General features: G+C 36.0%; 1 protein-coding gene across 4 annotated transcripts in view; it reads left to right on the top strand.

Annotated features, from left to right (window-relative positions):
- Window positions 1–14,054, top strand: part of KDM5B (lysine demethylase 5B) — a 55,594-nt gene that overhangs the window by 16,067 nt on the left and 25,473 nt on the right. For 3 of the 4 annotated variants that reach the window (XM_081946985.1, XM_081946987.1, XM_081946988.1), the window contains exons 5-9: window positions 1,688–1,744; window positions 7,896–8,030; window positions 9,548–9,644; window positions 9,957–10,066; window positions 10,903–11,061. In XM_081946985.1, the coding sequence (XP_081803111.1) occupies window positions 1,688–1,744; window positions 7,896–8,030; window positions 9,548–9,644; window positions 9,957–10,066; window positions 10,903–11,061 (558 nt within the window). The remainder of the gene's footprint in view (window positions 1–1,687; window positions 1,745–7,895; window positions 8,031–9,547; window positions 9,645–9,956; window positions 10,067–10,902; window positions 11,062–14,054) is intronic. The other variant, XM_081946986.1, reaches the window with a different exon arrangement.

Below are 14,054 nucleotides of genomic sequence, written 5' to 3' on the forward strand. Positions count from 1 at the left end.
CTTTAAACAATTAGCCTATTTTGTTTTAACTTTTTAATTGAATACGTTACCTGATGTAGAAACACCATTTTGAAATCTTATCCTAAAACATGGACATAGTTAATAAAATGCATGGACAGAATACAAACCCTGACTAATCTTAGTCTCTCTTCAGGTGCATATGCACACACAATCCGCTCATATGTGTTAGAATTATGATTTATATAGATGCATAGACTTTTAAAAACTAATTTGTTACGATGAATACACTTTTAGAAAAGTGAGGCAACGGGCATCTCTGCTGAATCTGCCCTTTTCCCCTTTTTTTCTTAATCATTTTAAAATTATATGCTGATATTTTTCATCAATAAAAAGGAAAGAAAAGCAAAATAAATAATTAGCTGCCCTTTTACAATTAGACAATATCATTGATTTAACTACAAATGGGTGTTTTTTAATGGAAACCTACATTTATCAAAATAGTCACTTAGTAAACCACATGCTGTGTTTGTATTGTCACACATTTGAGTATAGTATGGTGTGCATACATTTTCCATAATAAGTGCTTAGAAATATATTCTAATGGTCATAGTGTTATTGTTCTGAACTAAGGACTAGTATTTCTGGGTCTCTATATCACTATATTCAGTTTATGAGCATATAGATAAGACTTTGGATATAAAGTAATAGCTAGTGGCAATATAGCTGTGTTCTTTGCATTATTAGGGGCTAAATCAATTAAATATTAATATATCACATTAAAGATTATGCAAAATATTTTAATGGTTTTTTTAAAAACCGTTGTAACAAACCTTTAAGACCAAAGGATATTATGTTACAAGCCCAAAATAAGAGTCAGATGATGGGGAGTGGGGAAGAGTATATTGGTTAGACTCTACAAAATGAAATTGGGGATAAGACGCAAAATTCATTCAGTTTCTATGTTTATACAAGGAAACTGAAGTCCAATTTCATTGCAACTTTCTCATCCCAATGGAAGGTAGTAGTGCTTGCATATTACCAGTAGATGAATCTAATCCAAACTGTTGTTGTGATGGTAAAATTGTAAGTGGACTGAATTTAATCAATTTGCATTACATTGTCTCATTGTGGGAAAACACAGTTGTAAATCCTAACCAGTTGAGATCTATAGCAGCTCATATCTTTCTTGCAGTGTTTTGCAGTTAGATACTAAGTGTAGTATTTAAACGTGCATACATATTTAATCTTTCTCAGCTAAGCAATATGTGTCTTTTGAAAAAAAAGTGAACATTTTGGTTAATATAGGAATGTTAATAATGCAAGACTGTCTCAATAAAAATGTCTGATTTTGGATCAGAAAAATGATCTTCATGATTCTGTCATGATTGTTTTCCTGTATTCCTACTGATTAGACTAATTAGGCAAATGCTGCAGTTCATTTAATAACTTTGTATCTTGTGCACATTTTCTTCACTACCTCTTGTAGTCATAGTTACTGCGACGGGAACATATAAACAATTTTCCATTTTCATCCTAAACAGTCAGCCATTTTGGTTACTGTGTTAGTCAAAATCTACTTTTTACAGATGTCTTTGAAAATAAAACCTGAAGGATTTTTTAAGGGCCATTCTAAAAGTGAATGATTTTCAAATGACTACTTGTGGCCTCCATTTACAAGGTCACAATTCCTTTAAGTTGTAACTCTCTAAGCTCTCTCTTGCAATAGGCACCAGACATTTGTTCCAAACTGATGTGTTTAGTGGATGATGCAGTTCTGGAAAAGGTATGTTTGACATGACTTTTTGAATGACATCCCTTCCCATCTTTGTTCTAAACTTTTTTGGATGCTGTCGGAATAATCTCCTATGCAAAATATTCAAATTGTATATTCTGTTACATTGATTTTTTTTATCTTGTTACTGGTTCAATTCCACTTTTGATCATAAAACATTTGTAAAAATTTTATGTTTATATATATCTAATATATAATAGGACTTGGATCAATAAAATCTATTTAATTTATTTGTCTATGTACATATATTGATGAAATATTTCTACTATAATAGAAGATCAGATTCTGTTGATCAATACAATATAGGCAAATGCTACTATATTGACATTTTAATATATATACATTAAAAACTTTGGTACAGAAGAATTGGTGAAAAGAAACTAAATTAGTATTACCACTTATATTTATATCTGTTAAATGTACTTGATACAGAAGAACATTTATGATGTTAAAATATATAGTATTTCTTTATTTCAGCAGGAATTATGTTCAGCTATTAAAATAGAAGAATGCTTGTGGCTCTTACTAATTAGTAACATCCAAAAATTGGACTCATTGGGATATAGCAATTGATATCTCAGATTCTGATATTTTCTCTGAAAAATCCTAAGCATTTAGTTTCCTCTGTTTTCTCACATTAAATTCTAGAATGAGAACAGGGTATTTAGATCATTGAGTCATACTTTTCACATATCCAAATTATAACATTTCTGACTGCTAACTCTTTTTTCCTCAATGTTGAAAATTTATTAGAACAAAAATGTAATTTTGAACAATATGAAAGCTTATATGCACTTTAAAATGAATTGCACCAAATACACTCAGTTTTAAAGTATGCTTTTGAGTTAAACTGTCGGTGTTTCTGATTTTTTTAAAATAGAAAAGTGATAAGATAGTTTTAAAAATGTTCAGGGAATTAATTCCTTTTCTTGATAGAATAGGTTGCTCAGTGAAGCTTATAATTAGCTTGATTGTTCATTTATATTTCTTTTTTTTGAAATGTAAAGTGATGAACAAGTTCTTACTTGATAAATGTTTATCAGAATTTGCATATTCATATTTTAATTGTTTTATGTCAGAAGAGCTGTATGGAGGTTTTACTCCAATTTGTACTCTTAACTAGTTCCTGACTTTCTATTGTTGATAAATGTGCCTATCTTTGTCTCATCTTTGTGTCCTTTTTAACTTGGCAAAAGTTTCCCCATTTCATTCTGTTCAATATTGAATTTTTAAAACTTGGCAAAATGAGGTGATCTTGCATTTTGTAGAACTTTGTTATATCTTTTCCCTCAGAATAGGCAGACAAGTATAATTTTATTTGTTCTGATACTCTTAGAATGTAATGATTTACAAAAATAGCATGTATAAAAATGTGTGTATGTAATGTACCTTTTTAAGGTACATCAAACAGGCAATTCCTGTGTCCTCTTCAATGTGAAATACTGTAGATTTTTTAAATAGCATCAATAGCATCATTCCATTCATGAAGTAAAAGTTGTTAATGGCTGATGGAGATACCTGTTTCTTTATATAATAATAAGGAATTTTCTTTCATAAGAGTCAAAAACTAGAAAGATGTTTATAAACAAATAAAAATGTTGTAAATAAGGGGCATTAAAATGAGCAGGGTTTTTGCTTCATTTTAAAAAATCCAGTTTGGCAGATATTTTGCTTCTGTCATTACAATACACATTAATCAAATAGTATATTGTCTCAACAGATAGCAGCATCTATTCTGGGGCTGAAGAGTTAAGCAGGGTTGGTTTGATTGGCATATGGATAAGATACTACCAAGTAGTATTGGGATATAGATTAAACCAGAACCCCCCAACCTTTTGGGCACCAGGAATTGATTCCATGGAGAGAGGTTTTTGCATGGACCAGAGGGGACATGGGTTCATGTGCTGCCTGCATCCCGCAGATGGGGCTTCGCTTGTTTGCATTGCTCAGTTTCTGGTATGCCATGGACCGGTGTCAGTCCACAGACCAGGGGTTGCGCACCCCTGAATTAAACTGACATTAAGTCCCAGAGTAAAAGCAATATCATACTTCAGTAGTTACATTATTGTCCAGAAATTTACATGGATGTGTATACATAATCCACCAAGACTTGAGTTTGGCTTGAAAGAGACTTTAAGGAAACATAAAGGGTTAAATATATATATTTGTGTTTGTTTTGGAACATTATTTATACACTTTACACTGGTAAAAACAGAATTCGACATTCCTTACCTTCATAGTATAAAACCATCTTGAACAAAATGCTTGTTACTATGAGGCATGTCAGTATATTTCCAGGTAATACATTTCACAGCTTAGGAAACTAGATACATACTAGATGAAGTTGAACTAACGCAAATTGTGATGCATCTACATTGTCAGGAAGTCATATGGCAAGGGCTGCCACAACCATGTGATCCCGTCGTCTAGCTATTGCCTATTCATGGGATCGTAAAGATAGAGCTGCTACATACCAAAATATATTCTAGCCTATATGTGTATCCACTTAGCATCTGTTCACATTGACATCAAATTAACATTACACATGAAATAACTTGGGAGTAAATATGCAGTCAGTGAGGATATCAAAGACTAATCGTTCTGATCTGTGTGCTGCTCTGCAACTGAATGGCAGTATTTTATGTCTGTTGGTGCTTAATTATTTTAATGGTTTATGCATAAAACACCATAATTTACTTAGCAACTGTTGCCTATTTCGATCCAGAAAAAGCTGCCAGTGTGATTTTTGGGGGGCTTTTCAGTGAAAGACTAGATCGATAATCTGCATTCCAAGGTGTAAGAGGGATTCCAACAACAGTAATGTGCCTTGTAACTGTTAAGTAAGCAATAATAGATGAGCAGACTGATCCAACTTCTCAGAAGAAGAATGCTATTCTCTCTGAAATTGCAGAAAAAGAAAGCCAGAATCTAAACTTCAAATTTCCTATGCATAGCTTCCATATTTGCAAGCAAAGTCACTTGCTGAAATTTTGACTTTAATGATTTCACTAATCTTATTGCTTTGAACTCAATAATAATAATTTTTTTCTGTTCGTCTTTAGTCTTTATTATTGTTAAGGAAAGTTGATATAAGACTGACTATTCTTTCAGGGAGGAGTTACAGTCTGCCCAGACTATGTTTTTTCCAGTGCTTAACATGAGAACATGAGCCTTTCAGTGTATTAAGGTGTTGTTTCTCATGCAACATTTTTATTGTCTCTAGATACTGATTTACACCCTGTAGTGTCTTACCTGTTTCAGATTGATCACGCTAATTTGTTGACCAATGACCAATGTTGACCAATGACATATTGCCCTGCATTTGCAGATAATATTGTTCAATAATTTTCTAGCTTTATTATTTTTAAATCATAGCAGTTAAGTATTGTATGGGACTGGCCATTACAGTGCAAACAGCATATTGTATGTAACTTTCCAGAAATAGATTTTCAGGAAAGAGCAGTATTGTAATATCATTATAAATGACTTCCATCAATAGCCACTCCAGCAAGTTATATGGTCAGCACTATTAGAAGTGGTTGGGAGATCTAGGGTAAATCAGTATCATTATATTCCCATGGAAATATATTCCCAATATTAATCAACCCCAATTTAGAGTTGGTGCTTAAACAAGAACTTAAGCAAGGTTGTAATCATTTTCATTTGAAAGTATCTAGTACCCATTTTACAATCTAATGTTGTCTCAATGAAGATACCACCCCAAAACTGTTGGGTACAGTGGGGGACTCTTATGAGTGGGGTACTTCAGTGCCTGTTTCAAGAAACTGAAATTGCCCTATCCCTTCAAACAATATTAATACTAGCTAGAGTCCTATTTTACCCAATGCTTTGACCAGCTTTCATTGGCTATTGTGGGCAAAAATCGAATGCACAATTATGTCCCAAAGATGCTTTTTCAAAAGCCATTCCATCACAGCCACCTTCCTGGAGGCCTTAATTTGGAGGTACATAGGTCTGAAACATGGCAGACCTCATAGCCCCAAGAGCTCTGCCCATTTCTTAAGGGTAACTGGCTCAAACTCTCTTCAGGTAACTGAGCACAGGTGTGTTCCTGACATTTCCAAAGGATTTGTCCAGCTGGAATCTTATCTCCAAATTGGTGACTTTATCTGATAGATATACTGAAAACATTCCTCACATTGACCATGCAAGGGTTCCCTTAGTTCTTGTTTGTCCAGAAGGAACCTGGTCACATCATACAGGGCTGCTGGTGTCTTTCTGCAGACACAATAAGTGCAGAGAAGTGAGCATGCTCTTACCATCGTGAGTCCTCACAAAGGCTCTTATCTTGGGATAACTGGCTTTATCTAGATATCCCTTGTGTCACTTCACTTTCTGCAGCTCCTCAATAAACCGAGGAAGCATGCAGGAGCCACAAACACAGTTTGAATAGATTCTGTGCAGGTTGTATGCTGATTCCAAGCTGTGACCAAAGTCTTGACCAAACAATATATTTCTGTATCATAGCAATTGAGATTCATTCAAGACAATTGAATGACTGAATTCATTCATTCAGTCATTCAATTGTGAATAAAATGCATTGAAGGAAGAGGGACTTGAAATTAATTCATAGCGAAAAATTCCAAATAAAAAATCTGATCCTGTAATAAAAAAAAATTGAAGCCTTTCACTAGACTTCAAAAACCAGTTTTTATGTTTGTTAAATTTCTGTTACTTAAAGAATGTAGTTTTTTGTATCTTAAATTTTACTCACATTTTCTAAATGTTGGTAATACATCTTGTTAGCCTTTAACATCTGGTTCAATTCTCCATTCAACTATGAAATGCTATTTGGTGATCTTGGGCCAGTCATTATATACAGTTCATTCAAGTTCAGGGTAATTGAAGTGCTAGAAAGGAAAACGTGCTTTCTTAAGCTCATTAGAAAAAAACAAAAGTTTTCTCTTGGCAACTGTTCCAAACCAACCATGCTAACTGAGGCTTGTAGAGTCTGGGGGTTTTGTCAATTTCTCTGGGAACTGCACTTGTCTGACTTTTGAATAAATTTGCTGGGACATCCATTCCTGGAAAGATTGGTAACTATCCTGAATGTTTTCTATTTGAGAATAATCTTCGTCAGTGTAGAATAATGGACTTTAAATTGTTTGGGAATGGCCTTATAACTCTTCCCAGATTGATGGGCAGCAACAATTGCTTCTCTAAGATCATTGCTGATGTCTTTACTCTTTGGCATTGTGTTAACATACACCTCAATGCTGGAGTCCAGCAAACTCCATTCATACTTGCTAATGATCAATTGATCAAGGACACTTGATTAGCAGTACCTGGTTGCTATTTAGTCTCTTCATACCTATGGAGGCAGAAAGGGTGTAGTTAGTTCTTCACACATTCTCCATTTTGGCTTTCTTTTTGTAAAATAAATGACATGGTGTCATGTATTCCTATTCGTCTGTGGTTGTACTACTTTTAAGAACAGCTAGAGACCAGATGATTTTTACTATGTCCTAGCTAAGAGATAAATAACGTGCCCTAAGTGTACTCTGAACTCCAATCAGGATATCACTGACTTAGTCATTTGTGTTCATGGGATATGCTGAGTTAGTTTGACTAATAAATTATCCAAAAAAGTATAATGAAAAATTTATGTGTGTGTGTATGTTTGGCTGCAATACTGCTTCGAGCAGTATGGTCATAAAGCACTGTTAGAGAAGACCATTTGTCAAGTATGGTAGCATGTAGATGAAGAGTAATAATATTAATAATGTTTTTAATTCATTCAATTTTATTACTATATCTATATCCAACCATCTCTAAAAAGAACATTGCAGGATAGCTTAGGTTTGTAAATTTGCATCTGAACAAATTACAAGACTTCTGGAACCACTGTCCTTTGGACAGACGAGACCAAAGTGGACATGTTTGGTCATGTTTGGCTATGTTTAACACAACACAACATAACAGCACAATCATCTCATACCAAGCATGGTGGTGGAAGGATGATAATTTGGGTCTGTTTTACAGCCACAGGACCTAGGCATCCCAATTCAATTGATATAATCATGTAACAATAGTTTCTTTCCACAACGTAACATAATTGTAATGCCAATGGGAATATTATATGAAATGCAAAGAAATAATTCACTTTTGCTTCCTTTTTTAGTGTTTTCAAAAGCCAGATATTACCAGTGGTACAAAGGAAAAAGAATATAAACCCCATGATATTCCTCAGAGACAATCTGTTCAACCATCTGAAACTTGTGCTCCTGCACGTCGTGCAAAACGCATGAGATCGGAGGTAGGATTGACTTTGTATGTGAGATAATTGTAAAAAGATCATAATATAAAAGTTTCATCCATTGCCAGAAATTAAAGAGCATGATCTCTTAGGCTTACAGATTATGTCTACAATTCTTATGATGAATACAGCTGTTGTTGTTGTCTTATTCAACCACATTTGAGAAGAATATTGTTATTTAATTAAATGTATTGGTGGCCCAAGTTTATGCATGTCTTAGAGATAGCATATTCTTTCCACAGTACAGTATTTTTTTGTGGAAACAACTACTTTTAGCTTTTACTATAAACTATTAGCAGTAATGCTTAGTGTGAATATAATGATTTAGATTACTGGCCATCTGAGACCAGATTTGGAGTATTTTGTCTGTGTTCATAATATGGAATGCTGTTTTTGCTTCGGTGAGTGCATCATATTAAGCTATAAAATGATGTGTTTTCTATTGGCTTATAATGTGTAAACTATGCCTTATTTAACATAAAACACTTTAAGTATTATGACTTAGCATAATTTTGGATCCAATTTTTCCATTGTGCAAAGATCTCTTACAGAAATCACATATGGTTAATCGCTATTACTACTAATATTTCTAAGCCATTATTTCCAATCACTCAAAGCAGTGTACACAGAAAAATAACAGGATTCAAAAATTCATGACAGTGTATATTACAATGGGGTGAATACTGGAGGAGATGTCAAAATTCCCCAAATTCTGTATCACTAAGTCAAAAATTCATTAGAGAGGATCTAGTTTTTATAATCTGCTTTAAAGAGAGCAAACTAATTAAGACATGTTGATGTCAGAGTAGAAGTTGAACAAATGTGTAAACCCTTGAAATCTAGAAGCAATTTAATTTGGCTTCTACTATTCAGTACTGCTTTGAGTTAAAGCTTTGATCCTTGACCAAATTACCTTTACTAAAAATTCTTGAGTATTTGGAGCCCTGATTTACCGCTTGTGTGAAATGTTATTTTGTAATTTTAACAATATGCTCATGATTTAGAGCACTTCATTATAATGTTTTAAAACATTTTAAAATATTAGTTCAGTACTTTTGAATTAACTACCATCTTGATTTAAGCGTACTCAAAATCCTGTAGATGAGCAGTGTCAGTATAGAATTCTTGGCTATTATAAAGGTCCTTATCTACGTAATTTCTTATGTTTTTGACTTAGAAATTAAATGCTAAATCAGAACTATGGGATGTTCCATGCAAACATTCTTCAACATTGTTATTACATTACTACCACAAGAAGGCATTAATTGCTAGCAGCTGAAAATAAAAGCCAGACTCCCCATCTTCCTTTCTCTTCACATTAATTTTACTTGTCTTAAGTAGTTTAATTATAGTGTAATTCTTATTCACGATGAAAGCTGAACTCATGCAAGAGTGACACATTAAGTGTAGATAGGAAAAGTCTGTTTTTGGTATGAAATCATCTTACAGCAGATTAATTTAAGAATAAACACATTTTAAAATGAAAAAATGTTAAACTTATTTTTTTTTCTTACAAGGCTACTAATATTAAAACTGAGATTGAAGAAACTACAGAGACCAAAACTCATAATTTGAGGCGCAGAATGGGGAGCACTCCAATAAAGCCTGACAATGGTAAGCTTACAAGTGAAAATTACATTATTGTTACATAGTTTATCCTTAAGGCTGTAGCTAGGTCTAGCAGTGTATGTTGCCCAAAGTTCTGTGTGGTCTTTCACTTAAATAAAATTTAAATTTTTATGAACATTTTTTTCTTTACTTTCTTTGTTATAAAAAGAATTTGTTATACACCATTTTGTTTTTAAAATCACCTTTAATGTGTATGTTTCTACAGATTAAATAAAAACCAGTTTTTCCAACTAAATTTTCTTTAATGGACTTCTATTCCAAATGCTTAGACTAGTGTTAATGTTTTGCCTTAATCAGATAAAGAACCTCAAGCTATACCGAAACGAGAAGTTGTTGAGAAAAAACAGTGGCTTTGGGAAGCAGATAGAGAAAAATCAAAGGGACGTTCTAAGAAAAATTTTAATTCTGTGAGTATGTTTATTTGGTATTTTTCATGCTAATTAATTAATTATATATATATAATGGATTAATTATATATATATAATGGATATGGATGGATGGATGTGTGTGTGTGTATGTATATATATATATAAGTTTTAGAAAAACAAAGTCTCAACACTAATAGCTTGATGTTAATCTGCTCAGTTACAACATACTTTTCTAGAAAGTTGATCCACTGTTGCCTCATTATTTAGAATGAAATTTTAGTTTAATTTGATATTTAGTTACTCAAAATATTTTTCAAATTCTTTCAGATTTTTTGAGATCTAATTCAGAAACTGTATTTTGATGCTCATTGAGAACAAAGTACATGCCAGAAAAATCCTTCTAGAATAGCTGAATTTTATATGGGTTTTTTCACAGTCACTTTAATTGATTATATACTGAATAATATCCAGTCAGTTTGAATATGATAGTTAATTCTGAACACAGCCATATCTCTACTTATTATAGGGTATCCACATGCAGCCACATTATTCTAGGTTTTTATCCCCCCCCCCTTAAAAGATTTCAGTTTGTTTTTCAATTGAATTGTACAGATTTTATGTTATATTAAAGGTGGGGAAAAAATCTGGTTTTTAATTTTGCTCTGATTTTTTTTACATCACAAAAAAAGCATTTTAATGGGTTATAGACTTTCTAGAGCCACTGTATGTTATTCAGTAAAAACAACTAAATATGTTCCAATATAAATATGAGGTGTTTATATACTCGTTTTGGTCTGGTTTTTGTATTGTGAGCAGTGGAATAAAATACTAAATATCGGAAGTTATTTTTTTTAACCACAACTTTCTTTTAATAGGTTGATTTGTATGTATGCCTATTATGTGGCAGTGGAAACGATGAAGATCGTCTGCTTCTATGCGATGGCTGTGATGATAGTTATCATACTTTTTGCTTGATACCACCGCTTCATGATGTTCCCAAGGGGGATTGGAGATGTCCCCAGTGTCTAGCTCAGGTAACATATCTTATAGATTTTTTTCCTAAAAGATAAATTATCAGTATTTAAAAATATATTGTATGAAACCAAAGTATGTTTTTCTTTGATTTGACTCTTATTTTGGAAGTGATGAATGCAGCTCACTTTTTACTTCCCCATAATTCTGTTTAGTAGGTAATCTCCCTCATCAGTAGGAAACCCAATCTATCCACATTTAATTATTCAGTTAATTGATTCCAATGTTAAGGAGATTGAGTCCAATGCCCCTACTCTGTAGGTTGACTCAGGACTCTCTACTCTTCCTGATCCAAGTTAGCAGGTACATGAAGCTGCTGGGTGAGGTATCAGCAGCTCACTCGGCAACAGATAGCTAACTATTCATCTCTGCCCTGGGTTGAACAAATGATGCCCTTGGGATTCTTTACCAATGTGAGAGGCTGTGGCGGCCTGTGGAGAATAATAGATTTAAACTGAACCCTGGCAAAACCAAATTGGTGTAGGTTCTAAAGCCTCCTGAATTTGTAGATTTTCTATTCTTGACTGGAATTGGGTAGTCCTCCCTAGGCAGCGTCGGTGAACAATTTGCATTTTTCTTATACTCATGGTTCTTGTTCAAGTGGCAGATTGCAGGTGTAGTTAAATTTTGCACATTCATCTTCTGTGCCAATCGTGTCTGTTTCTGAAATGAGAGTCCCTATTCATGGTTATTCATGCCCTTTGTCACCACCCATTTGGAGTACTGTAATGTGGGCAACATGGGAATTTTCCTTGAAGATCACTTAGGAGCTTCAACTGGTTTGGAATGTGGTAATACAGACAGTTTTGACTATTTCACAGTACTCTCATAATATTATTGCTCCATGAACTCCATTGGCTTCCAGTGAGCTGATGCAATTCAAGGTGCTGATTGTCATCTACAAAGGCCCTGTACAGCATAGAACCAGGCCTTTTGGAGGCCTATTGTTTCTGCTTATTTTACCAGAAGTAAAGGTGCACATGTACCAGGTCCTTTCTATTAAACTATGCCTTCAAGTGGGATCTAAGAGATACGCCTTCTCTATCATAGCCTTTATTCTGTGGAATAGCAGTCCCCTGGAAATCTTGATGGTCCTGACTCTTTTGGCCTTTGTAAAACCTGATTGTTTCCTTGTACATTTGGGTCAGGGTGTTATATTTGCACTATTAATTGATTGTAGTTTCTTACTGATTGTAAGATGGAATTATCTACTTAGCGATCAGATGATATATTGATTTATTGTAGCTGAATGTTTTTTTTTAATTAATAGAATTTTTTGAGGTGGTTTTAATTTCTTATTAGCCTCTGCAAGTCACAATAGTGAGATGGATTGCCAGATTAATTATTTAAATAAATGTATGAATGTGATATTGCTTTTAGAAGAGAATAAAAATAGTCCCCATAATAATATCATCTATAATTTCTCCTGTGCGCTGCTTGGAGAGTCCAAGCATGGGTTGACATAGTCTAACTGCCCTAGGACTGAATGAGTTTTTCTTGACCACGCCTCCGTTTGCCTCGTGCAATTGTTTTTAAAAACTCAGTCCACCCGTTAGGACTGTAGCAAGGGAGCTCCTCAGTTCTAGAATAGTTAAATTGGACTCCCCAAGTCAAGCACAAGGAAAATTGACCACTAAAACAAAAGCTATCAATAATACGACAACATAAACAAGCAACAGCTGCCTGAGAGGTCTGCCGGCGCTATCGTCTCCTGCTGGTAGTAAGCAGAGCTTGGGGGGGTGAGCGGCTTGTCTGGCGGCAGCCGGCGAGCGAGGGGGCGGCGGGGGGCTTCCGGGCCTGATCGCGCCCCAGCTGCTGCTTCGGAAGCCATGTGGAACGCCCGAGCGCTCCGGCGGTGATAGTGGCTCTCCAATCTGCCCGGCAACAGCGGCGGCCATTTTAAAACGGTTCGTGCGCCTTTTGCTGCAGGACCGGCCACCTTGGTATTGAAGGCTGTGCGGCGGCCATTTTAAATCGTCGAAGACTCATTTGGCAAATGGAGCAGCAGCATTCAGGCCTCAGCAGCAGACCGCCGCCAGGAAGCGAGGCCTTGTCCAGGGCGCCGGCAAGGCCCTCGTGTCCTCTCTGCTCGTATTCCTTCAGGGCGGTCCGGGAAGGGATCTAGCCTGCAGGCGTCCCTTGCCCATTGCAACACCCGCGGGCATTTTTCTAGCCGGCTGACTCGCCCAAGCGGGTTGCCTCAAGCTCTCCAAGGCCATCGCAGCTGTCCCTATCCAGACTCGCAGCCCAGCATGGCAGATGAAGATTTGGAGATGCAGGCAGTACCCTCCTCCAAATGTACCAGATTGGAGCCCCCCTCAAAGGGGGTAAAGGAGAAAAAGGCACCTCTAGAAGGTCCCCTCCCAGGCCCTCAGGGGGTATGGATACACATAAAGAGGGCCCCCGTAAAAACAAGACTACGCAAGCCCACAGGTTGGACAGGTCCCCTGGCCATGAGGAGGCCTTACCAGGTCCTCCGTCAGCCCATAGGGAGGAGCAGGAACCTAATTCTCCTCAAAGGGACAGATCACCCCTGTCAGTAGGGGAACTCTCGAGGGATTCTTCCCCCGATGCACCCTGGGGCTACCCCGATTCTCCCAGCTCTTCTGTCAGGGAGGAGCTGGAACCATTCCAGGGTATCCTCCCAGCGGAAGAGGGGATCAGTTCAAGGGGGGGCAGGGGGCGGCATGTGCCATTTCCATGTCGCCCTAAGGAGGACAAAGGTCCGGCCTTATCAGCAGAAATGAGGGAGGTGATCTCCCAGGGCATAGCCGAGGGCATCAAACTAAAGGAGACCAGACCATCTGGTGCTCCGAAGCTCAGACCGCCTTAGCACATACAGGAGACCAAGCCCCTTCCTCTCCTGGCACCTCAGTTGCCAAGGAGGAGTCAGCCTGGGAGGAGGGAAAAATTGATGACTTTGAATTATCAGAGGATGAAGACCTTCCTCCTGATAAGCTAGCTTTCACAGGGTTGTTCAAACCCTCCCTCTTCA

Source organism: Natrix helvetica (assembly GCF_964273705.1).
Source record: "Natrix helvetica genome assembly, chromosome: 3".
Lineage (NCBI taxonomy): Eukaryota > Metazoa > Chordata > Lepidosauria > Squamata > Natricidae > Natrix > Natrix helvetica.